This window comes from Thalassophryne amazonica, chromosome 6 (assembly GCF_902500255.1).
Source record: "Thalassophryne amazonica chromosome 6, fThaAma1.1, whole genome shotgun sequence".
In the NCBI taxonomy this organism is placed as follows: Eukaryota; Metazoa; Chordata; class Actinopteri; order Batrachoidiformes; family Batrachoididae; genus Thalassophryne; species Thalassophryne amazonica.
Window position 1 is genome coordinate 70595419 of NC_047108.1, and position 26195 is coordinate 70621613.

The following is a 26195-nucleotide window of genomic DNA, read 5'->3' on the forward strand; positions in this document are numbered from 1 at the left end:
CATCCCATGACGGACATAAGACCATTAAAATCAGCACACTGTGCCTCTCCCCAGGTTAGGCTCATCTCTGCTAGATCAGATGTCACAGTCCTCCTGCACGTCATTTTAGGCCTTCCTTGTTTTCTGTTAACTAGACAGTGTCCGTTTTAGAACTGGCCTACTCTGAAAATGCCGAAGTCATGCCATAAAATCTGGTTTGTACAGTTTTTTTTCCACACTGGTTTTCTTCCTCCTGAGATTTGTAGGTGGGTAGCACCTAGACAGGGTTGGCCATAGTCTCCAATTACAATGGGGATTTTTGGGGGGGGAGGGGGGGGGGGACCTCAGTACCTCAGAGAGCTGAGGAGAACCCTTTCCTTTCCAGAAAACCTCTCACTTCTAAGTTCACCATCTAAACAGCAAAGTGTCAGCTGCTGGAGCACCTGCCTCTAAAATGGAATGATGTGAATTATTTTAAGCACAAAGTTCCTGATTTTCTTCTCAGATTATGTGCTGTGTGAATGGTAAAGTGCAGGTTGATGCCCCAGAACATTTGCACTGTGTGCTATAAAGCTTCAAGATAGGGCCCAAAGTCTTAAAATGTTAACAGATTATTTTTTAAACCAGAAAGCAAACCTAAATATAAACATGTAAAAGAAGACTAAACACACAATAACAACAGGTGTACAGAATAAGTATCCATATATCAACTTTTCATCTAAAAACTCCTGTATAGTAAAAAGAGGGTGCAAATAGAGCAGATAAAATCAAGCATCAAAGGGTCTAGCAAACTTTCTCAGCAAAGCATTGAAATTTCAACTGTCATACATCGTGTGAAAAAGTATGCATACTTCAAATTAACCTGAATATAGTCTCATTGCAGCACAAATCACGTTAATTATAAATAGAAAAATCATGAAAAATGCATAAAGTATTGATTAAAAGGTCGGCAGCAATCTTCATTAGGCAGTATATCGTTAATTACAACGTGTCACAATGTCAGGAGCTGTGAGGATTCTCTTTGACTCTTATTTCATTATTTTAGGCACAAATTTTGAACTGCATGAATGTGTATAAAGATTTCTGTGCAATACAAAGTATGAGGGAGAAAAAAACAACGCTAAAAATCCACATCACCAGCAAGTAAATCATCATGTAATTTCAATCACTCTAAAAGATAAAATCCTGACTGTTTCGCGAGCAAAAATGGAGACTGATCTACGATGTGAGCTTTAGTTTTATACAAACGATATGTGAGGTTACTGAAGTCGCGTGTAACTAACCTTTAAACACAATCTGTTCGATGCCCTCTCCGCTTCTAACATTCGTCCATATTAACTTATCTCTGCATCGCTGCATCTGCATAACAATAAACTGCTGCCGTGTACGAGAAAGTGCACATCAAAACTTATATGCCAGTAAATGGAGGAGAAACATGACGCAATAGGCCTAAATTATGTTATAATTCTAGCAGGATGCTGATGCTTTATGCCTTCATGAATAGTGTTTGAAGCTTCTATCCAGAATTCAGAATGGTGATTTTCAGTGGAGCCGGTGCCTGCACAAAACATCATAATTACAGTGCCCGACATGACTCCTAATCACAAATGTTATAAAAAGTGACATAACACCCGCCGTAAAGCTTTCGACACAGCAATGATTCACCACAAATCGCTGCGCTATAGCCTGAAAACTTAAACCGCCGGCGCCCGTAGCTGGCTTTGAAGCTGTGAAACCGTCTTCTGTATGTCATAAACATGTTGTTGACCTGCCACCGCCAGCATTATGTCATTTCCTAACAGCAAACCAGAAATAACAGAACAGTATGGAAGGAACAAACAAAGGTAGGTACAATGTATATTTGCATATGAACACTTTGTGTGTGTGCAAGTTGTTAGTAGAAGGAATGAAGAACCGCACTGATCCACACAGCATCCTCTTCTGCTCGTTTTGGTCAGTTGCTGCAGCCGTAGGCGGGTCTCCGGTTACCACAGCGACGTGTCCACCAAATCGCTGGAAGAAGGCAAAGGGTGCATGTGTGTGGAAACAGCGCAGAAATGCACACAGCCTGCTTCAAAGAGTGGGGAATGAAAGAGCGTGTGAGTGGGAGAGCAAGGGCTTTAATGATGCTGAAAATTGGCCTGTGACTGCGGTACACCCCTCAGGTAAATCATTGCTACAGCTTGCTGTCAACTTATCTGTCCCCTTGTCCTCTCATCTCGCCCCTCCCGCGCGTCTCACACGCTCTCCCCCTCCTTGCCCAGGCTCAACTTCTTTTACGAGCACATATTCAAAACTTCCATCTTCCAGCCATATTCACCCTGTCACCATAAATAATTGGCTGCCTGCATCAGTGTGCTTCAGCAAACACTGAATTCAATGCGCACGCGTGTGTGTGAGACACATTTCCTATGGGACACCAGAAGAGATAGGTAACGAAGCAGAATTAATCAGGTGTTACACTCAAGAACAACTTTGGGATCATTTATGTTTTTTGTCTGAGGGCTATGTTCCCTAATTGCTCTGCAGATTAACAATGTACACGCAAATCAAACGATGTGCCCATAAAATGCGACACATTGCTGGAATTTAAACCTGCAATCCATGCATGTGAGTGTTTTATGATTTAAGTCGTAAAAACAATTTTCCGTGGCACCACTATAATTTTATTCCATACTATTCAAATAAAGGATTTACAATCTTATATATGATCAAAATTAGCCAAACCTGAATCGTGTGGGTAAAAATTGTGACAAGACACTGCAACATGCTGGGAATCAAGAGTCAAAGGACGCCGCAAGATATATTTGCTGGTATTAGCTTCTTGAGTGAAAAGAAACACAGTAGTGCTTCAATTGTGACTGAAAGAGCAAAATACAAAAAAATAAAAAAGACCCTAACAATGCACACAACTCATAAATACGATCTCGCTGGGGAAAAAAATTCCAGATAAAACCAAAACGAATTTCCCAAACATTTTGCTGGATACCTGCTAGACCCAGGCACGGACACTGTCACACAGGTCTGCTGTGTTAGGTGTCAGTGATGAAGTCAGTTACAGTCAAAGTTTTTACTCGAGTTAGTGGGGAGGGTAACGTTTTAGCACAGCTTTATTAAATGGATTTTTCCAAGTTGGAACTTCCGAATTCCAAGTTTCACTCAGATGCAGCATAAACTTTGAACACTGGCCATGCACTTCATCTGCAAAATCTCACTATACGAGGTCTCTCAGATAATAAACCGACCCTTTTATTTATTTTTTTTAACTATATGGATTTGAATGACATGCGATTACACCAATCATGCTTGAACCCTCATGCGCATGCGTGAGTTTTTTCACGCGTCGGTGACGTCATTTCCCTGTGGGCAGGCCTTGAGTGAGATGTGGTCCCGCCCTCTCGGCTGAATTCCTTTGTTTCACACGCTGCTCGAGACGACATGCGTTGCTTTATCAAAATTTTTTCTGGACCTGTGAAGAATATCCGAGTGGACACTATTCGAGAAATTAAGCTCGTTTTCGGTGAAAAGTTTAACGGCTGATGAGAGATTATGGGGTGTTTCTGTCGCTGTAAGGACTTCCCACGGAGCGGGACGTCCTGCAGCGCTTCCAGGCGCCATCGTCGGCCTGTTTCGAGCTGAAAACATCCTAATTTAAGGCTTAATTCATCCAGGACGTCGTGAGAGAACAGAGAAGATTCAGAAGAGGCCGGCATGAGGACTTTATGCGGACATTCCACTGTTTAAGGACATTTTTTAATGAAAGACGTGCGCGCAAATTCGCCGAGTCGTTTCCGTGACGACTCGGCGAATCTGTGTGCGCCGCGACAGGAAAAACACCTCCGTGTTGAAAACCATTTGTAAAATTCAGGCGGCTTTTGATGGCTTTCAACAAGTGAGTAACTGATAAATTGTTTAACAGCTTGGGCATGTTCCAACTTGCCCGTTAAGGTTTCCAACGGAGGTGTTTTTCCTGTCGCGACCCCCCGCGGTCGGGTCCGGCCCGACATGCGACTTTGCCCGCATGTTCTTTCATTACAAAATGTCCGTTAACAATGGAATGTCCGAATAAACTCCTCATGCCGACTTCTTCTGAAAGTTCTCTGTTCTCTGATGACTTCCTGGGTCAACAGAGCCTGAAATGTGGAAGTTTTCAACTTGAAACGGTGAGACGCTGCTGCCTCAAAGCACAGATGCCGTCAGGCGCCGTGGGCCGTCCTTGAAGCAACACTACCAGACCAAAATCTCTCATCAGCCGTTAAAATTTTTTACCGAAAACCAGATGAATTTATCGAATGGTGTCCACTCAGTTGTGCCTTACAGTTTTGAAAAATTCTGATCAAACAAAGCAGCAGTCTCTGAGCCATTCCTAAACAATGAAAAAAATCGACGAGAGGGTGGGCGACTCCTCACTCAAAGACTGCCCACAGGCGAATGACGTAACCGACAGGCGTGAAAAAACTCTCGCATGCCCACGAGGGTTTAAGCATGTCTGATGTAATCACACGTGATTCAAATCCATATGGTTTTTGAAAAAAATAATAAGGTCGGATACTTTTCTAATAGACCTCGTATTTGAAAAGGAATCTCCCCCAAAATAAATACTTTTTCTGTGATATTGCATACTGCATACAGTAGTGTTCAGAATAATAGGAGTGCTATGTGACTAAAAAGATTAATCCAGGTTTTGAGTATATTTCTTATTGTTACATGGGAAACAAGGTACCAGTAGATTCAGTAGATTCTTACAAATCCAACAAGACCAAGCATTCATGATATGCACACTCTTAAGGCTATGAAATTGGGCCATTAGTAAAAAAAAAAGTAGGGGGTGTTCACAATAATAGTACCATCTGCTGTTGATGCTACAAACTCAAAACTATTATGTTCAAACTGCTTTTTAGCAATCCTGTGAATCACTAAACTAGTATTTAGTTGTATAACCACAGTTTTTCATGATTTTTTCCATATCTGTGAGGCATTAATTTTGTTGGTTTGGAACCAAGATTTTGCTTGTTTACTAGTGTGCTTGGGGTCATTGTCATGTTGAAACACCCATTTCAAGGGCATGTCCCCTTCAGCATAAGGCAACATGACCTCTTCAAGTATTCTGACATATCCAAACTGATCCATGATACCTGGTATGCGATATATAGGCCCAACACCATAGTAGGAGAAACATGCCCATATCATGATGCTTGCACCACCATGCTTCACTGTCTTCACTGTGAACTGTGGCTTGAATTCAGAGTTTGGGGGTCGTCTCACAAACTGTCTGCGGCCCTTGGACCCAAAAAGAACAATTTTACTCTCATCAGTCCACAAAATATTCCTCCATTTCTCTTTAGGCCAGTTGATGTGTTCTTTGGCAAATTGTAACCTCTTCTGCACATGTCTTTTATTTAACAGAGGGACTTTGCAGGGGATTCTTGCAAATAAATTAGCTTTACACAGGCGTCTTCTAACTGTCACAGCACTTACAGGTAACTCCAGACTGTCTTTGATCATCCTGGAGCTGATCAATGGGTGAGCCTTTGCCATTCTGGTTATTCTTCTATCCATTTTGATGGTTGTTTTCCATTTTCTTCCACACATCTCTGTTTTCTTTTGTCCATTTTAAAGCATTGGAGATCACTGTAGATGAACAGCCTATAATTTTTTGCACCTGCGTATAAGTTTTCCCCTCTCCAATCAACTTTTTAATCAAACTACTGTTCTTCTGAACAATGTCTTGAACGTCCCATTTTCCTCAGGCTTTCAAAGAGAAAAGCATGTTCAACAGGTGCTGGCTTTATCATTAAATAGGGGACACCTGATTCACACCTGTTTGTTCCACAAAATTGACGAACTCACTGACTGAATGCCACACTACTATTATTGTGAACTTTATTATTGATTATACAATATTACTTTATTATTGTGAATTTTTTTTATTAATAGCCCAATTTCATAGCTTTAAGAGTGTGCATATCATGAATGGTTGGTCTTGTTGGATTTGTGAGAATCTACTGAATCTACTGGTACTTTGTTTCCCATGTAACAATAAGAAATATACTCAAAACCTGGATTAATCTTTTTAGTCACATAGCACTACTATTATTCTGAACACTACTGTATATGATCCCTGTAGATCTTTCATGCACTTATGGGGCTGTTTCTCTAAAGGTTAGTGACATCTGGGAACTAAGTCGAATTCCAGAGGTGGAAACGGACTTGGCAGTTTGTGTGTTGTGAGTGATATGTGAGGCTACCTGAGAACCGCATCCATGTGTTCGTGCAGCAACAGTGCCGTGTCCTCTCCAGAGCTGTGCCTTCTCCTCTGAAGTTTATCTGAATCCTCCTCCTGAACACCAGAAACACACACACACAAACATCTGTGTAGCAACAAGTATTATAATCCAATAACTATCCTACTAGCAGGCTAATTGCTTTTTAGGAGATAATGTCTGTATCAAACAATCCGCTGCCCGGGTTTAATTGGTGTGCATAAAGACAGCTCATTTCCACCATCATGTGTAATTATAACCAAGATAACGCTGAGTGGCTCAGACGGCGCATCTCACCGAATCAGAGCTGTGCGCCAGAGTGTCAGTGCCAGCCTGATGTGGCGAGGAGAGCGGGGCAGGCTGGTTAATGACCACTGCGCCCCTCTGCACCTCCCTGGAGGAGGGTGGCGGGGTGGCAGAGAGCAGAGAGTCTGGCTGGCCCTGCTCGCACAGGCTGTAGTGCACCAGGTGTCTCTGTGGCTGCAGAGCCTCGGGGTTCTCATCCTCAGAGTCAGACAGCGCGCCGTCTGGAAGCTCTGTGAAATACAAACAGAAAGGAGGCGGATACGTCACCTCGCAGCGCAATCTGACTTGCTCATGACACAGGATATGCTTAAAGGTCACAGATTAGACTGAGGCTTCTTCACCTGTTGGGGTTTTTGGGGTGGCTCTCCACTCGGCGAAGTTTGCCGCTCCCACCTTCTGCTCCAGCTGACAGATGTACTCCATCAGCTCCTGCAGAGGACAATACAGCATCATATCACACGGCAACCCAACCAGAGCTCCTGTGAAGATGCACAGCTCTTACAAACCAAAACATTTTGTTTAACCATTTAATGCTCAGCCATTTGGTAGAGCATATTGATATCTACTGCACTCTACTGAAAGATATGAGGCCACTAATGGGTTAATTCATTATCTGCCTCACATCATCTGCTAACATACCGACCTTGCTCGCTGGATGTTTAAACTGACCTATACTCTCAATCAAGACCTTATCAGTCCATAAGAAACAGATCACAGGGGCACACAGAGTGCACAGTGCATGCCCTTCAACCAACTCATCTTCGAACCCTTTGACCTTTAATCTTATCAACTCATGTCATTTTAACTCATCTTTGCTGGATCTGCACCAATATTCAGCTCTAGCTCTACAACCCCAATTCCAATGAAGTTGGGACGTTGTGTGAAAGGTAAATAACAACAGAATACAACGATTTGCAAATCCTCTTCAACCTATATTCCATTGAATACACCACAAAGACAAGATATTTAATGTTTAAACTGATAAACTTTATTGTTATTGTGCAAATATTTGCTCATTTTGAAATGGATGCCTGCAACACGTTTCAAAAAAAGCTGGAAACAGTGGTATGTTTCCCACTGTGTTACGTCACCTTTCCTTCTCACAACACTAAAAATGCAATGCTAAAATACCCTCAGTGGAATCAGCATAAAAATAAGAAACAGAATGTGACGTTTAACCTCTTAAAATAGGTCAAGTTGAGCGATCTTCAAACTTGTCGAAGGTCTGTGACTCAAGAATGTTCTCTGTGAATTTGAAGACCCTGGCAGTAATAAGACTGGACTTATGCTGAGCAGACAGATGGACGGATGGATGCAAGGCCTTCGCAATACCAGATGGCCACATTTTGGCCTCTGGGAAAAATTGAACAGTGCAGCGGAGTGAGCTGAATACGCGTTTACTCAATAAACGCCATACCGTAAGTCCCATATAGTCTATTCTGGACTCTTATAAAATAAATAAATAAAACATTGACATCATACATTCACACTGTTTATGTCTAATCTGAAAACAATGGTTTCTTCACTCCCTTATTTGTTTTGGGATCAAAGTTCGATTTTGAGCTGATTCTGACCCGTTTCTCTGCAAGCAGATGCTCTTTCTCCTTTTGGGCGACCCTCAGACTGGCCTTCAGCTCCTGCAGCTCCCTGCGGGTTTCACTCAGCTGGACCTGCACATCAGGGGTCAAAGTACACCAAGATATGCCAGAACCAACAAAAACAAAAGCCTCATGTGCTTTTAATGTTCCAGAATCTAAAGATTTGTCTGACCTAATGGTAACTTCATTTAAAGTAACAGTAACAGAATTTATATATATATTTTTTTATTAAAGGCCTCTTCACACATGATTGAAGCTGACTGGTGCACAAAGGAGAAATTGCATGCCACCCGTGAAAAATCGGAGCAGCCTCGAACGCCTCGCCACAATCATTCACGCACAGCACATGCACTCTACATTCACGTGGCTGATGTGTCGATGTTATGAGTGCACGGGTTCATTCATGTCAGTCCATCAGCGTGTATACGTGCATGACCATTGGTCACGTACAGAGAGGAACAGAATGATACCACTCTTTATAACAGGAATTAATTATGAGAAACTGCGGTGTTTTCTTATTTTTTTTTTTTAGAGTGACAAAAGATTCAAGACCAGTACCATGATTGTGTTACATTTAAACAGTACATTCATTGTTCCTATGATGTTCTGAATCTGTGCTTCGCATTATTAGTTGATTTATGTACATATGTCCAGCATCTCCACTGCTGTGGGAGTGCACTGTGTTCGTGTGCTCACATGAGTGTGCACGAAACCATCACTGCGCTATCATTCACACCTGTCTGATTATGTGTCCCTCCCGACAGCAGGTGGAATTGTTCGCGGTTACCAAATTTGTTTTTTGTCACAGTTTTTCAGCCGGTTCCTGCTTTTTTTGCCCAACTTCGTGTTATGTGTGAAGGGGCCCTAAGGATCTCAGCTTTTTTTCCCCCTTTGTCTCCAAACTTTAACACAGTTTTAAGACTTCTGGCAACCTGTATTAGTCTGCTGAAAATGTGGCTAATAGGATCCCATTAATGAGCAATTATGGAACTGGACTGAGAAAACGTGTGTTTCTGTTGTGGAACATAAACTCAGGCTACGGTACTTCTAGGCTGTGGGACTTGTAATAAATATATGCTTCATTTTTCATTTTCATGCAACACAGGTGGGGGCAACCTAAAACTGGTATGACTTTGTAGGAAATGTGTCCCTGATCAGGAATATCAATGTCCCCACCCTAGGGGGAGGGTACTCACGAATTTATGACATGCAGTTGATGAAAATGCCTGTTTTCCTATGGTACACCAAGTGGATTGTGGTTAATGTTTTCCACAGATCATCGCATTGATAATTAAAATTGATTGAGAACATTATCCAAAGTATTTCGAAGTATTACAAGGTCTTTTCTTGCATCTGCAGGGGTGTGGTGGGGAAAGAGAGCAAATTTATACCACATATTTGATGAAAAATTATTATTAGCAGGTCATGTAATGATATTTCCTATTACATTTTGGAGGGGTAAAGTAAAGCAGACCATGTTGGAAAATAATTATAGATTACAATGTACTAATATTAAATTATTATAATATTATATTATGCTGGGGTGGGGTCAATTATTGTCATACCTCTTTTGTTTGAAATATGAAGTCCACAAATTTTGTAGTAATATGTTTGACAAGACTGACCAACGTGTTACCTATTTGAAATTATCACTTGACTTCTCTTTGATACAAGTGTCAGGACCCCAAAGATAGGACAAGATCCCAGGACCCTTCCCCAAGGACCCCATGGACCCTTACCAAAAAATAGTACTGATAAGTATATAAAAAGTAAACTGGAAGTATACTTGAAACATACTTGCATGTACTACTTTTTGGTAAGGGGAATGGATGAGACCCAGACTGAACAAGATCTTACAATGTACATAAACACAAAATACCAAATTTTCTGCACACTAGATCTTTATTTTTAGGCAGTTGCTACTGAAAAATGTAAAGGATTGAAATTGTAGAAACTGTCCTATTATGTGCACTGTACATCATGGTCTGCTTAAAGTTTCTTCCTCAAATCATCAGAAGGAGTTTTTCCTTACCACTGTCGTCTGTGTGTTTGCTCTAGAGGTTGCTAAGGTTAGCCCTTGTATGAAGCACCTTGAGGCAGCTTTATTGTGATTTGGTGCTATATAAATGAAATAAATTGAATGGGAAAAGTGTATTAAAAAAACAAAAACAAAAAAGAAGCAAAAAGCAAACTGGACGCTACACCATCATCTCCCGCAGACAGACGGATGCCAGGACATCATGTAAACAAAAACACAATATGACTAACAATCAACACAGACAAGTTACATTCTTAAATAGTTTCTAATTCTCACCTTTTCATCAATATACAATGAGGTACTGTAGCTTTGAACCATTTGGCACGTCAAAACATGTTTTTGAATCATATATTTTCCTAATTCTTTAAGCACCTTCAGTAATTTGGTGGCTATGGATGGTGCGTAAAACAATCAATAATACATTGTACATAACCAAGTTATTAAAGAATTAGAAAAAGATTTGTAAAAAATATTTTCTGATGTGCCAAATGGTGCGATTCTACAGTATTATGTTCTGTTTAATATATTGCATTATAGTGGAACCTATTTATGAAACATCCATGGGACAAGTAAGTTACTTGATATCCAAATTTTTATAATATTAAGGTTGCAAAAATAATGAATAACAAAAAAAAAAAAAATCAACACTTGGATGTAAAAATTACTTTATTTTATGAGGAATTTGTTATTGTAATAGAGTTATTTATAACAAGTTCCCATTGTATCATGTGCCATATAATCAACTGTAAAGAATTATCAATTGCGCAGTATTATATTTTACTGAGTGACAATAAATACTCTACAGATAATAAGTACATGTACAGATACTTGACAATTGACACTTGTATGGTGAAAATTGAGAGAAGTTAATTTAAAAATTTGATATCAAGCATGTTTTCTGTCCATTTTGTTTCGTTATCCGAGATAACGACCAAAGGTATTTTAACCTTCGTGGCAGAAAAGATTTCCATTTTAGACTAAATGTTTTGAGACATTTTTGTCATTAATTTTATATAAAATTACTGGACAACAAAAACATATTATTGTAATCCAACAAGCCCACACAGTAAATTTTGCAGAGTAAAATTAACTCTGGCAGGATAACATTTGGTCCTAGTACAAATAGAGTTAAATATACTCTATCACAGTGCTAAATCAGTTCAATCACAGGGTAAAATCAGCTTTATCATGCTGTAAATGACTCTTATTGGAGTTGAAAAATGTAATTTGACAAGACGGTAGAGCTAATTTCACTCTATAATATACTATATTTAACTCCATTTGGACTGGGACCAAATCAATCAATTCAATCAATCAATTTTATTTATATAGGGCCAAATCAAAACAAACAGTTGCCCCAAGGCGCTTTATATTGTAAGGCAAGGCCATACAATAATTACGTAAAAACCCCAATGGTCAAAACGACCCCCTGTGAGCAAGCACTTGGCGACAGTGGGAAGGAAAAACTCCCTTTTAACAGGAAGAAACCTCCAGCAGAACCAGGCTCAGGGAGGGGCAGTCTTCTGCTGGGACTGGTTGGGGCTGAGGGAGCGAACCAGGAAAAAGACATGCTGTGGAGGGGAGCAGAGATCAATCACTAATGATTAAATGCAGAGTGGTGCATACAGAGCAAAAAGAGAAAGAAACACTCAGTGCATTATGGGAACCCCCCAGCAGTCTACGTCTATAGCAGCATAACTAAGGGATGGTTCAGGGTGACCTGATCCAGCCCTAACTATAAGCTTTAGCAAAAAGGAAAGTTTTAAGCCTAATCTTGAAAGTAGAGAGGGTATCTGTCTCCCTGATCCGAATTGAGAGCTGGTTCCACAGGAGAGGAGCCTGAAAGCTGAAGGCTCTGCCTCCCATTCTACTCTTACAAACCCTAGGAACTACAAGTAAGCCTGCAGTCTGAGAGCGAAGCGCTCTATTGGGGTGATATGGTACTATGAGGTTCCTAAGATAAGAAGGGACCTGATTATTCAAAACCTTATAAGTAAGAAGAAGAATTTTAATTTCTATTCTAGAATTAACAGGAAGCCGCAGCATTTTGAATTAACTGCAGCATTTTGAATTAACTGAAGGCTTTTCAGGGAACTTTTAGGACAACCTGATAATAATGAATTACAATAGTCCAGCCTAGAGGAAATAAATGCATGAATTAGTTTTTCAGCATCACTCTGAGACAAGACCTTTCTAATTTTAGAGATATTGCGTAAATGCAAAAAAGCAGTCTTACATATTTGTTTAATATGCGCTTTGAATGACATATCCTGATCAAAAATGACTCCAAGATTTCTCACAGTATTACTAGAGGTCAGGGTAATGCCATCCAGAGTAAGGATCTGGTTAGACACCATGTTTCTAAGATTTGTGGGGCCAAGTACAATAACTTCAGTTTTATCTGAGTTTAAAAGCAGGAAATTAGAGGTCATCCATGTCCTTATGTCTGTAAGACAATCCTGCAGTTTAGCTAATTGGTGTGTGTCCTCTGGTTTCATGGATAGATAAAGCTGGGTATCATCTGCATAACAATGAAAATTTAAGCAATGCCGTCTAATAATACCGCCTATAAGCATGTATAAAGTGAATAAAATTGGTCCTAGCACAGAACCTTGTGGAACTCCATAATTAACCTTAGTCTGTGAAGAAGATTCCCCATTTACATGAACAAATTGTAATCTATTAGATAAATATGATTCAAACCACCGCAGCGCAGTGCCTTTAATACCTATGGCATGCTCTAATCTCTGTAATAAAATTTTATGGTCAACAGTATCAAAAGCAGCACTGAGGTCTAACAGAACAAGCACAGAGATGAGTCCACTGTCTGAGGCCATAAGAAGATCATTTGTAACCTTCACTAATTCTGTTTCTGTACTATGATGAATTCTAAAACCTGACTGAAACTCTTCAAATAGACCATTCCTCTGCAGATGATCAGTTAGCTGTTTTACAACTACCCTTTCAAGAATTTTTGAGAGAAAAGGAAGGTTGGAGATTGGCCTATAATTAGCTAAGATAGCTGGGTCAAGTGATGGCTTTTTAAGTAATGGTTTAATTACTGCCACCTTAAAAGCCTGTGGTACATAGCCAACTAATAAAGATAGATTGATCATATTTAAGATCGAAGCATTAAATAATGGTAGGGCTTCCTTGAGCAGCCTGGTAGGAATGGGGTCTAATAGACATGTTGATGGTTTGGATGAAGTTGTTGTCCTGGCAGAGTATATTTTACTCTGCAAAATTTACTGTGCATGACAGTCGGCCAATTTCCTGAATTAGACTGTGTACTTGGGTTTTAAATGGAATTCATGAGTATGGAGAACACAAAATGCTAAAAAGAGTGTTTTATAGATTTGGATCTCAGAATGATACCATGGTGATCAAGACTGGTTTACTACACCATCGTGTCTAATATGATATCGCTGATTGGTTGGGCGATAGACTTGGCCTCAGAAGTAAAAGTGAAAATAACTGCTGAAATTATTTGTTTTCACGCTTTTGTGAGTAGCTTTTTGATGTGTGGATAAACATTCTCTGAACAACAATATTTTTTGAATTTCCGCTCAAGAATAAAGTTGCCCCCTGTGTGTTGCACAAAACAGAGCTTTAGAGGGGCATGTATCGTGGCCAATTCTGAGTCATCTTTCTCACCCGATTGCAGTCTTTTTCTCTCCCAAGCTCTACCTCAACTTTCACTCTCTCCATCCTCTCCTCCTGCAGTTTCTCCTCCATCTTCTGCACCTCTGCATTCAGTTCTTCCAGATGCTCCTGGTCTTTCTGGTGGGATTAGACAGGAACTATAAATTTGGACTTTCATTCACTTTTAATCTGCAAGGCATAATAAATATGCACACAGGGGATTATGAGGACATCTCATCTTAAAGCCATCAGGTACTGCTTTTACAGATGACAGTATGAGGCAACATAACTCAAATGTTTGACAGAAAAGGGTCATAGCTGCGCTCAATTAGATCTCAGTGCTCATTTATAGTTTAACCCTCGTCCTATTCTTTGTCACCAGATGACAGAAAAGATATAGACTGGTTTTCTGAGACTTGGTACAGGGTGAAGCATGGGCCCAAGAAGAAGGCTTTAAATTAGAGGCCAAATCCAAATCCAACGGCAGAGGCAGACTTTTTCATCCCACATTTTGCACCATGCCAATTTAGAACATTTGTCAAAATTTTCTTCGATGTCTTAAAACAACACACAGAAGTCGATGAAAATAACACATTCAGTCAGAGGTTTGGAGTTAATAATGTTAAAGGCAGTGGTGGGCACGATTCAGCTAATCAGCTGATTAGCAAACTTAACTTTTCTGACAGCGGGTTACCTTTTCAGCTACCTTTGAAAGCCCTTAATGGACCAATTAGATTCCACTAAATTAAATCAGCTAACTTTTTGAATAAAGGTTAATGGTCAGAAATGTCTGGTGCACATATTTCCAGCAGACTGATGCTGCTCTTTTTCTCTCTGTCCAAGGCACTGACAAGACCTTTAATGGATGCTGGCCCTGCACCCCAGGATGTCAGACTGATCCCAGGAGGCCCTACACTTCCATCATCTGATCTGAGCATGCTTTTTGGGGACCTCCATGTTTATGCTTCCACATATAGAGTCTTCCCCTGTGCAGTTGCAGGGGTTCTTGTCCAATTCACCAGTTGTAAATAACGAAAATGGAATCATGGCATGTCATGCACAAGAAAAAAAGCCCCCCCAAAAATGCAAACCACCATGAAATGCTGTCACTGAAGGCATTCAAATGTAAGTTAATGTATATATCAAAAACTGCGCCTTTCTCTGCCCCGGAGTGTCTCTACATCTGGAGTTGGTCCCCGTGCACTGGACTCTGGCTGCCCACTGCTCCTAGTGGCTGGATTGTTTAACTTTAATTAGGATTCAATACAGAGGACAAATTTCAATGTATGTATGTACAACGACAAATAAAGGAAATTATGATTATTATTATATAGATTAAAATTATTTTTATTTCAAACCAAATCCCATGACAAATCACACCCACAGTACATGCCATCAATATTTCCATTCCAGAAGGCACTTATTTCCTGATAACTATGAGAAAACAATAAATCTTCACGCAACACAGCGTATTTACAGCATTTCACATTATCCATATTTTATGTTACAGCCTTATTCAAATTTTTTTCCCTTAAAAATTGTACTCACATCACCCTATAATGACAACATGAAAAAACTTTTTGAATTTTTTTTTGCAAATATATATATATATATATGTAATCTAAAAACTCCCATGTACATAAGTATTCATACACTTTGCTCAATCAATACAAAGGGCAGCAATTACAACCTCAAGTCTCCTTGAATATGATGCCACATCTTGGTGCACCTATCTTTGGGCAGTTTTGCCCATTCCTCTTTGCAGCATGTCCCAATCTTCATCAGGTTGGATGTGGAGCGTTGGTGCACAGCCATTTTCAGATATCGTCAGAGATGTTCAATCGGATTCAGGTCTGGGCCACTCTAGGACATTCACAGAGTTATCCAGAAGCCACTCCAGTGATGTCTTGGCTGTGTGCTTAGGGTCATTGTCCTGCTGAAAAATGAACTGTGACTCCAGTCTGAGGTCAAGAGCGTTCTGGAGCAGGTTTTCATCCAGGATGTCTCTGTACATTGCTGCATTCATCCGTTCCTCAATCCTGACTAGTCTCCCAGTTCTTGCCGCTGAAAAATGGCTCCACAGCATGATGCTTCCACCACCATGCTTCACTGTAGAGATTGTGCCTGGTATCCTCCCAACATGATGCCTGGCATTCATGCCAAAGAGTTCAATCTTTGTCCCATCAGACCAGAGAATTTTGTTTCTCATGGTCTGAGAGTCTTTCAGGTCCCTTTTGGGAAACTCTAGGCGGGCTCCCATGTGCCTTTTACTAAAGAGTGGCTTCCGTCTTGTCATTCTACCATATAGGCCTGATTGATGGATTGTTGCAGAGATGGCTGTCCTTTTGGAAGGTTCTCCTCTCTCCGCAGAGGAATGCTGGAGCTCTGACAGAGTGACCATCGGGTTCTTGGTCACTTCCCCGATTAAGGCCCTTCTCCTTCGATTGCTCAGTTTAGACGGGCAGCCAGCTCTAGGAAGAGTCCTGGTGGATCGGAACTTCTTTTATTTATGGATGATGGAGACCACTGTGCTCATTGGGGCCTTCAAAGCAGCAAAAATGTTTCTGTACCCTTCCCCAGATTTGTGCCTCAAGACAACCCCTCAAAGGTCTACAGACAATTCCTTTGACTTCATGTTTGGTTTATGCTCTGATATGCACTGTCAACTGTGGGACCTTGTATGTAGACAGGTGAGTCTCTTTCCAAATCATGTCCAATCAACCGAATATATCCCAGGTGGACTCCAATTAAGCTGTAGAAACATCTCATGGATGATTTTTTTTATGTTGCCATTATGGGGTGTTGTGAGTAGTATTTTGAGACAAAAAATGAATTTCCTCCATTTTTGAATAAGGCTGTAACATAACAAAATGTGGAAAAAGTGAAGCACTGTGAATACTTTCCGGATGCACCGTAGCTCTGAATCTGTGTGCATTTTTCAGACGCTGTAATTTTTTATTTTATTTTTATCAGCTACATCAGGAATCACACAAGTTAAAGAGCTGGAAGTAATGAGTCATAATCTGGTATATAATTTTTAAAAGACAGTGTTGACTGGAGTGCGATATGCCCCCTTTAAATTCATATAATAGAATTTAGGGGCTATTTGTAGCTTCAACTAAATGTTTTGGCAGTTTAATGATTTAGTCTTAATCACATTTAACTTTTCAGTTAGTGGATTAGCAGTTACTGAAATTTACTTTTAGGTTGCCTGTGCCCACCACTGGGCAGCAAAGGATTACACTGGTGGAAGTATATTATACTCGGGGCACCATACCATGCAGTACCTCAGTGGTGCGTTGCAGATTCTGCCTCTCTTGGGCCCAGTGGGCTCTGCCTTCTCTCAGGGATAAACTGGAGTCTGCAAGCTGAAGGGTGAGCTGTGCGGCCTGTAGACGAGCCTGATGCAACTCTGTCTGCCCGCGATCCCTCTGTGCCATCATGGCACTCAGGTCATTCTTCAACCCATCCACAGTACGTTCGCTTGCAATGAGACGCTCCCGTAGGCTCCGCATTTCCTTCAGCGCCGCCTCGCTCTCTGTCTGCTCATAAACGAACAAAGCAGGGTTTGTTGGCTCCTTAAGTGTTGATTTGCTGCATAATACCGACCATGAACAAAAGATAAATGCTGAAGTCGAATGTCAAAGTCATATCTAAACACTAGCGAGGATATGCTAATATATTTATTTATAGGTGCATTGGAAAACATAAAGTACAACATAAATCATGACATAAAAGAATAACGGAGAATCAAATCGCACAGCCAGTGAAGGTGTGCTGCTGAAGAAATTCTGGTGGCTACTTTGCAGAAATATTAAATAGAGCCGGGAAACAAATACCAGATAAATGCAACAATGTAATTCTAATTCCAGAAAGCATGTGAAGATGGAATAACAACTGCAAACACCATCTGCAGCAAACCTTGAGTGGTCTCAGTAACAAAGTCAGTCACAAGCAGAAAACCTCAGCAAGGTGCTGAAATCCCCAAACGTAGCTCTAAACAATAAGGTCTGCACACACTAATCGATCAGTCAACCTTGCAGCTTGACGTCAATGAGTTACTGATCATGTGATTATGACAACTGCAATGACAGTGGTAATGCAGAGGAGACTCTTTCCAGGCTACCTTCATTGCAGACAGAAGTTTCAAAAACATTTGCAAAATCCACTGCTGTGACTGCAACCCCTTTCTCTACATCTGGCACCAGATTGTGGCTGTCCACTGCTCCTAGTGGTTGGATTGTGTCTAACTGCAATTAGGATGGGTTAAATGCAGAGGACTAATTTGGTTGTTTGTATTCATATCTGCACAATGACAATCTAGGCCCTCCTTCTTCTTCTGGTCAGAACTGCAAAAATTTGCCAATGTTCTGTGCTTACCTGAACACAGCACCAGTCTGAGATGTCCTCCACACTTCATGTCAGCACCTTCCACATCCTGTTACTCCATACATGCACACAACAGAGCCTCACAGTATTCACTATAGGAGGCACACTCATAGCTAGCGGCTAACATGGACTATGGAAGGAATTAAACCAGCCGCTCAAGGAAAACAGTCCACGGGGTTTCGGTGTTATTAGGATGTTTGTACATGTGCTTTCGGTGCTTTGTGCAAACCTATGTTTTAGCAGCAGGAACCAGACAACATGGATAGCAGCGTTTTAGTAGAGTTAGGGCCTCCCCCTTTGAACCCCACCATAACTAAACCAAACCAACTTTTCTCAGTTCCTGAGAAACACAATCTTTGAACAAAATCATGTTCCCAAAAATGGCCTCAAGCTACACATTCAAGTTGGTGTGCAGGGGAGATGATGGTCTTAGTGGTTAAGTGTTGGACTTGAGACCAGAAGATCCTCTGTTCAAATCCCAGCCTGACTGGAAAATCACTTAGGGCCCTTGGGCAAGGTCCTTAATCCCCTAGTTGCGCTTCCGGTGTGTAGTGAGCAACTTGTATGGCAGTACTCTCACATCGGGGTTAATGTGAGGCATTACTGTAAAGCGCTTTGAGCGTCTGATGCAGATGGAAAAGCGCTATATAAATGCAGTTCATTTGTGCAGAGCTGCACCAAAATACAGTAGTTTTTCCCCCCGTTTCTTCTTCTTCATTAAAATTACATATAAAGGACTTAATTTTCCAAAACATTCCATGAAAAGAAAGTTTGAAATCACAAGAAATAATACATCTGTGCCAAAATAATTTTATTTGTGAGTTTTAAATTCAAAATGGCCACCAAATGACTGTTTCCCATTAAAATGCAGAATTGCAACAAACAAGAGAATTCATAAGAACAAAACATCGTATCTTGGTGGTCATTTTGGATGGACTGGTTGTTTGCCTGAGTGGTTACCATACAGGACCCAGGGTGGGTCTGTGGTATGGTGGATGCGGAAGCAGGGCAGTTCCATGGTGCAGTGGGTGCAGGAATGCGTAGCACCAGTGCATGCTTCCAGAATTGACTTGACTTGACTCTGAATGCCACCTTGAGTGTCTGGCTTGTCGGCAGTTTTTATTTAGAGAACATCCTGATTGTGTTTTAGGGGCTGTCCAAGAAGCATAAAAAAGTTGGTTTGGTTTAGTTTTGGGGGCGTCAAGGAAGTGGACCGATCTCCCCAACAGTTTGTCATTACTTTATACTTTGTAAGTGAAATGATTACTGATTAATAATAATAAACAAATAATTAATAATGACATCAGGGGTTAGTCAACCTTTGTTTGACTTTTGTGACATAAATGTCAACTTTAAAATAATGTGAAGCAGTGCAATCACTACTTAAAAATGTCTCTTTCATATCTGACATCAGTAACCGTTAGTTTTCATGTTCTCAATGAAAACAAACAGGCCAAAGCCTTTCCACTCCACCATGGAGTGGAAAGGCGAGTGTGCGAGTTCTCAGATGGTGAGAGCAGAAACTTTACTGCACAGAAATGTCTGACCTCCTTCCTGTGGGCAGTGGTGAGTTTCTGGGTGAGGGTGGTGATGGTGTTCTGGAGCTGCAGGACGCTCGTGTCCCTCTGAGCCAGCGAGGTCCTGAGGGCCTGGAACTCCTTAGACAGACTTCGCAGCTCACGTTCTGTCTGATCCAACTTGGTCTACGAGAGAATAATGAAGAAAACACATGGGAAAAGTGGGTCAGGGGGGCTCAGATGGTTGATGAAATATAAATATGAGCCATTACCTGGAGGCTCTTTCTTTCAGTCTCCTCCTCTTTTTTCTGAGCTGCTGTCTTCTTTGTTCTTTCCTTCATCCTAGGTGTAAAAAAAAAAGAAAAGAAAAAAAAAAATCAGCAATCAAAAGTAATACACACAAATAAAATAAAATAAATAAAATAAAATAAATAAATAAATCAGAAAGAAAGAAGAAAAAAAAAGTCAAACCTCTCCAACTCCAACTCTCTGTCCACCATTCTCTGTGTCAAAGTTTTGATGTCTTCCTCCAGTTCTCCGATTCGCACTTTGCTTGCCTTGCTTGCATCCAATAAAGCACTTTTCTCCTGGGCTAGCGACTCTCCTAAAACCTGCTCCTCCTAAAAGACCACAGGCATGTTCATTTTACGAGAGCCATTTGCATTTATCATGAAAAAGTTCACACTGAAGAGAAATCTGCTGTCATGTATCTGAGCAGAAATACTGGCTTGTCATTTGGGAACAAGGCCAAAGACGAGACAGGAAAGAAGGGAAAGATTAACAAATCGGTTGTAGTCAAATGATCCTGTGCCCATCATTTGCATAGCCTCAAACGCCACCTTCTGTTTCCTCTCCAGCTCCTCAATCCTCTCGCGACTCTGCTTCAGAGCTTTTTGCAGCTGGGAGATACTGATCTCCAGCTCTGTTCTCTGTCTGCTCCAGGCCTCCCTCGCCATCTTGTACTCCTCCTTCTCACTCTCCCTTTGTCTGTTCGCCACCTCCTGCATCTGCAGCAGCTCAGCATACTGCTGCAGACACTCCTGCAGTTGACTCTGTCAAAAAAAAAAGCAGGCTAAGTACTTATCATTGCGTTTTCATATTGTTTATGTAGTCATGTTCACTGCATTCACATACTAGTTGTTCTTAGAAATTTTATGGAAATTTGTAAAACTACACATTTTTGAATAGTGCATGCAATAGTCAATCATAAAATAGATGGTCCCATGGCAACTATCATATGACCAAGGATCTTGAATTCACTGGCTAAGCACACATTTTCAGGGCCAAGGAATCCAATGGTGCTAACTGCAAAAAAAATGTATATGTGGGAAATCTTGGCTTTTCCATTATGGATGAATAAAAGTATGTGTTACATTATACTATGGTATTAGGATCATAGGTAACCTGGAAACCTGAGATATTTTAATCACCCATGCTGTAAAATCCAAGATGGCCACCCATATATAAATTGTAATAACCACCATTGGATTGCATAGCCCTGAAAAGGTGTGTTTCACCACCGGAATCAAGATCCTATGCCGTCTACCAGTCGCCATGTTGAAAAACTCCCATTTTAATTTGCCATTTTTACAAATCCAAGAGAAGCACCATGTTGGCTTCCAGGAAAATGGAAGCAACCATTTTCTGACTGGCTATTTCATGCACTTTCCAAAAAAGTATAGCTTTACTAATATCCATAAAATTCCAACAAACTTATGTAACAAACCTGACTAGTGCCAGAAGTCAAAAGCTCTTGAAAATATACACAAATCAATCAATCTGTTCCATATCTGACACACCCACCTGCAGCAGTTCAGCTCTGGGTAGGACCAGCAGCATATCCGTGCTGCCATCTTCTCCATGGGGTTCCTCCTCCACAGCCACCAGCTCCTCCAGTGGCTTTGGGGCAGAGAATGTGAATGTGGAACTCCGAGAGCACACTTCCCCCCGACCATCAATATAGACAAACTCGTACTCCTGGGAGCTGGGTTTGGGCAGGTAGGACGCTGAGGAAAAAGAAGTTTAAAACAAGGAGACTCATGATTAATTCAGATTCATGATTAATAATATTTTAAAGAAGCCTGATTAGCATTCACAACTGCATTCTCATTATGTTATACAGATTTTTACACACAAGGCAACTTCAAAGCATCCAAAACAAGACAACAGTGCCCACTTGACACCAAATGTTTTGTGTTTACTCACAATGGGACCCCAGATCCACGTCGAGTTTGGTTTTAATAGACCAAAGTGTTGCTGCTATATGACCTCATCTCGTAGTTGGCAGCTTCACCACCAAATATAATTGGCTATGACAGATGAGTGTTTAAAAAACAATCAAATGGCCATATAGATAGAGTCATGAAGCTTAGTCTGCAGATCAACCACGTTAAATTTTGTAAAGACTGGATGAAAATTTTGGCTTATGAAAAATGTCAAATCTTTCTATGAAATCCAATATGGTGGAAAATTTAGTATGGAAAATTTACACTATAGGGTTGATTCAAGGAATTCAGCAGTAACTCATTTTTGAAAATTGGGCATATATAGCTTAAAAGCTGCACGTGTAAACAGACCTCCAAATTTGACCCATTGGTGGTGTCTGGGTGCTGGAGGTACAGACATCAAACTTGGTGACAAACAATGACAGAAGTGTCCCTAGCAAGTCTGCCAAATTTCACAACATTTCCATATGGTGATCTTGCCAAAAAAAAAGAAAAGAAAAAAAAAAGTGACGGATACAGACATGCACGCACTGATGGACGGAGTGTGTTTCTATATTCCCCCAATCCTCAAGGCCTACAGGTTGCTGAGTGATAATAAACTGCAGTGTATCTGTATTTGAAGATGATTCAACTAATTCTTTTTGGACTTTTGAGATTCATACAAACACACAATTTTCCAAAACTAGTTTAAATTTGTTGAACTGCATTGCAGCACTGTCTAAAACAATCATTACAAGTTTTATGAAACAAACAAACAAAAATGTTATTTATTTATTTTTTGCTAAAGCAATTTATATTTTATGCACTTATGTACACATTCAAAATAAACTGCATATGAATTTGGAACATTGCCCCCTTAAAACAGTATTAGACCAAACTGGACTTCACTCATTCTTTGTCAATACATAAAAATTTATATCATCCTGCTGAAAGTTTATGATGAGAATTAACACTTTTTATCATACCAGATGTAGCTGCTGCTGTAATAGTTTATGATCTGAGACACACATTTTGGCACTGAAAGCATAATCACCTTGAAAAGATATTTATACATGAGAACCCAGTTCATATTTGAACACTAAAGTTTATTGATCTTTGCATACAAACCGATGCAGATTTGCAATGTGCAACCAATCTAATTGTCCTTGAAATAAATACATATATTACGACAAAAATAAAACAATTAAATAAATACGAGCAGAATGCATCTAAAATATATGAACATAAAACACAAATAACAGCTGATGGTGATGTTAACCACTGGTTTATAACTTCAACATTAATTTTTGAGTGTGTGCATATACTGTATTTGTAAACCAGTATTTAATATCTATCATTTATGTTTTATGTCGACATTATATTTTTTATAATTATTTATCTGTTGTTTATTATTTGATTATTCTATCATTATGTATCTACCGTGGGTACGAGCAGGCTTTATGACTTGTCTATTAGTGTTGTTATGCTCGCCCACATTTGTATCATACAAATAAAAAAACTTTTCACAAGAAGGTACGCAAATGTAAGATATCATACTTTACATTTTAATAATTTGTTGCCGACACATTTTATTCCTTTGTCTTGTAATTCATGTTATCTGTATTGAAGAAAGCTTCATGGCTAATATGACCGTTGAAACTACGGCTGTACATTTCGTTCACTGACACACATATGCATCTTTGTGCTTTGAGTCTCTACTTTTAAAATGCAGGCATTCCTGCGCTTCTTGTGTTCTGCAGCAGAGTGCAGCAGCAGCCCACGACTTAAACCAGTCCTCGTAAAATCATTGAAATATCACACAAGCCTTAGTGTTAATGTTTGGGATGATCCCCCCCCCCAAAAAAACACGAGGTACAAATGACAAGTAAATAAATAAACTGACAAAAAAAAGGGTCATACTATGAGCTGTGCTGTTACTGATGATGCCAGTTTGTGTCCACTGGCACACTTTCTTCAGTCAAACTGCTGCACACTTGCTGATCAGCACCATGTGCAGTCTCTCTCAGCTATTCTTCCTATGACCACCACTGACAGCATTCTGACGTTTGCGATAAATCACTCTCATAGGTCAACGCCACACCTGCTGCACATGTGTACGCCCTCATCAGCCCTGTGCCGTGAAACAGCCTCATCAGCTCCCAGTGGTGAATGGGTTTATGCAGTAAGGAACGTTAGGATTCGCCGAATGCTTTCTGTGTGGACCTGAGCCCTAACGCGCTATAAAAGGCAAACTGTTGAGATCAAAAGTGCAAAAAACTAGAAGGGGTGCTCGGATTGTAACCACAGACTGCTGACAGCGAGTCGTAAAAGGAATCCTTTGTGATTCAGTGATGCCATAATGGAAGGTCCTGTGTACATTCATCATACCTGTAATATTTCATGCTTTACGTATTACAAGAATACGGCTGTTATGTAAGTTTTGAATTCATGATAAGATCTCCATACTTCGTTTTATGACAATCCAACTAATTTCATGTATTTTTAGAGCCATATGGGCTAGGTTCAGGGGTGTTTATCAGCAGAAAAGGAATACAGCATTTACACAGGTGAAAGTGAGGTAATAAGAACTAAACTTTTTTGTAGCGAGTAGGCAGAACAAGAGGAAAGTCTGTGTGGTGGTCTTATACAAAGCCCCAAAACAACAAATTGGGTGACTTCCACATGGAAATGTTTAATTTCTACATACACCAAGTAAATCTGTGCATGTGGTCACGATCAGTGGTAGCTGATGTACTTTCTTACTGATTAAACTTTTCGCTCGGCGAGTCAGCAGATGCATTTCTGGAAAACATTTTACGTGGCATTTTCCAACAGGTGGCGCCAGTGCGAGTCAATGCAGAAAAATCACAACAGCGAACAGACAGAATGAATGAACACTGCAACATCAGATGATGAAACTACTGACAGGTCAAATGAAAATGATGGCTCAGCGTTCATTCAGATCCTGTGACCACACACTTGGAAAAATTCTCATTATTTTCAGGCGCTTCAGGACTTTCTACCAACTCGCGGATGTGCATGAGTGTCACCCGCGCCGCCCGGTGTCACAGACCGAATGGTCCCCCTTAAAAATCGGCCCGCCCTGCCTTTACTGCACATGCGTCATTAGCCGTGGTTCAGATTATCACCTAATTTCTGCATAAAACTGGACTCCAGTCATCATCTATCTCAGCGACAAATATCTGAAGCTTTTGTACAACAATTATTTCCACATAAATTCAGCATTATTTCATCATAAAAGATGGAGGAAGTGATCAGAGCATTGCAGCTACACAAGCTGCTAGCTGTTGCGTTCACTTCGCGTCTGTCACTTCAAAGCGTCATTGAATTTCGCCTCATTTCTGCTTAAAATGGTCTTGTTTCTGCTTAAAACTGACTTTAGAATGATTTAAGAGGTTTTACTTTGTCATCTGATGGTAATCCCATTAAATCATTTGATCACTTTGGGTGAAGAGACTCTGTCTCAGAGCTCCGAAATGACGCATGCACAATGGAGGCAGGGCGGACCGTTCGGTTTGGGACACCGGTTCAGTGCTCCACACAGAGAGGAGATGACACACTTCTCTCTCAACTCATTTAGTTTTCTGAGCGAGTCTAGTTTTGGATCCAGATGTATGCGGAGTCTCCTGTCTGTACCGGAGCAGGACGCTGTTCAAATCCGGTTATAACTGCCACGTGAACGTGTCAGTGGAACGCTCCTCGACACTGTTTTTACAGGCTGCCTGAACACAGAGATGTATTTGTTAGACTTTTCAGTTACTGCATGGATGACAACACTTATGAGCGTGCACAAAGGCGTGCCTTTAGCGGAGTCTGTCTTTAACAGGCTGTGTTCATGACTAATCGACGTGCACGCGCAACACATCTTCTCACAGTGTAATGCTGTGAGATGCTCTGTTATCACAACTGCATCAAAATGAACACAGTTATCACTTTAAAAATGAGTCATTCTGTATTTAATCTGTGGCTCCGTTCTTAATGTTAGCAGCAGTTTGTCTAAATTCCACTCAACAGTGTGCGCTGGGACATTTGCTCAGAGTGACGGACACACTGTCAGGAAACACTTGGAAAAATGAGTATTTTGTTTTTGTCAGTCTCCATAAATGTTTGTTTTGACTGCCGTATGCTTACAGACTTTTCACAGAAGTGCACAAATTAATACAGGTATATCATCACATGACATCTAATAGCCACAATCTGAAATGTTATAAACACATCTTTTAAATAAAACTACAAAA

General features: G+C 40.5%; 1 protein-coding gene across 4 annotated transcripts in view; it reads right to left on the bottom strand.

Moving 5' to 3' along the window:
- Positions 1-213: 213 nt before the first annotated feature.
- calcoco1a (calcium binding and coiled-coil domain 1a) overlaps positions 214-26195 on the bottom strand; it is a 36497-nt gene continuing 10515 nt past the window's right edge. The window contains exons 4-15 of one of the 4 annotated variants that reach the window (XM_034172440.1): positions 21536-21738; positions 20569-20784; positions 20204-20352; positions 20005-20074; positions 19763-19918; positions 17114-17368; positions 13839-13964; positions 8123-8218; positions 6890-6977; positions 6540-6778; positions 6228-6319; positions 214-1992 (exon numbers count right to left, since the gene is read on the bottom strand). In XM_034172440.1, coding sequence (XP_034028331.1) covers positions 1965-1992; positions 6228-6319; positions 6540-6778; positions 6890-6977; positions 8123-8218; positions 13839-13964; positions 17114-17368; positions 19763-19918; positions 20005-20074; positions 20204-20352; positions 20569-20784; positions 21536-21738 — 1718 coding nt within the window. In that variant the 3' untranslated portion in view covers positions 214-1964. Of the gene's footprint in view, positions 1993-6227; positions 6320-6539; positions 6788-6889; positions 6978-8122; positions 8219-13838; positions 13965-17113; positions 17369-19762; positions 19919-20004; positions 20075-20203; positions 20353-20568; positions 20785-21535; positions 21739-26195 lie in introns of all 4 variants that reach the window. The other 3 variants (XM_034172438.1, XM_034172441.1, XM_034172439.1) reach the window with 3 other exon arrangements.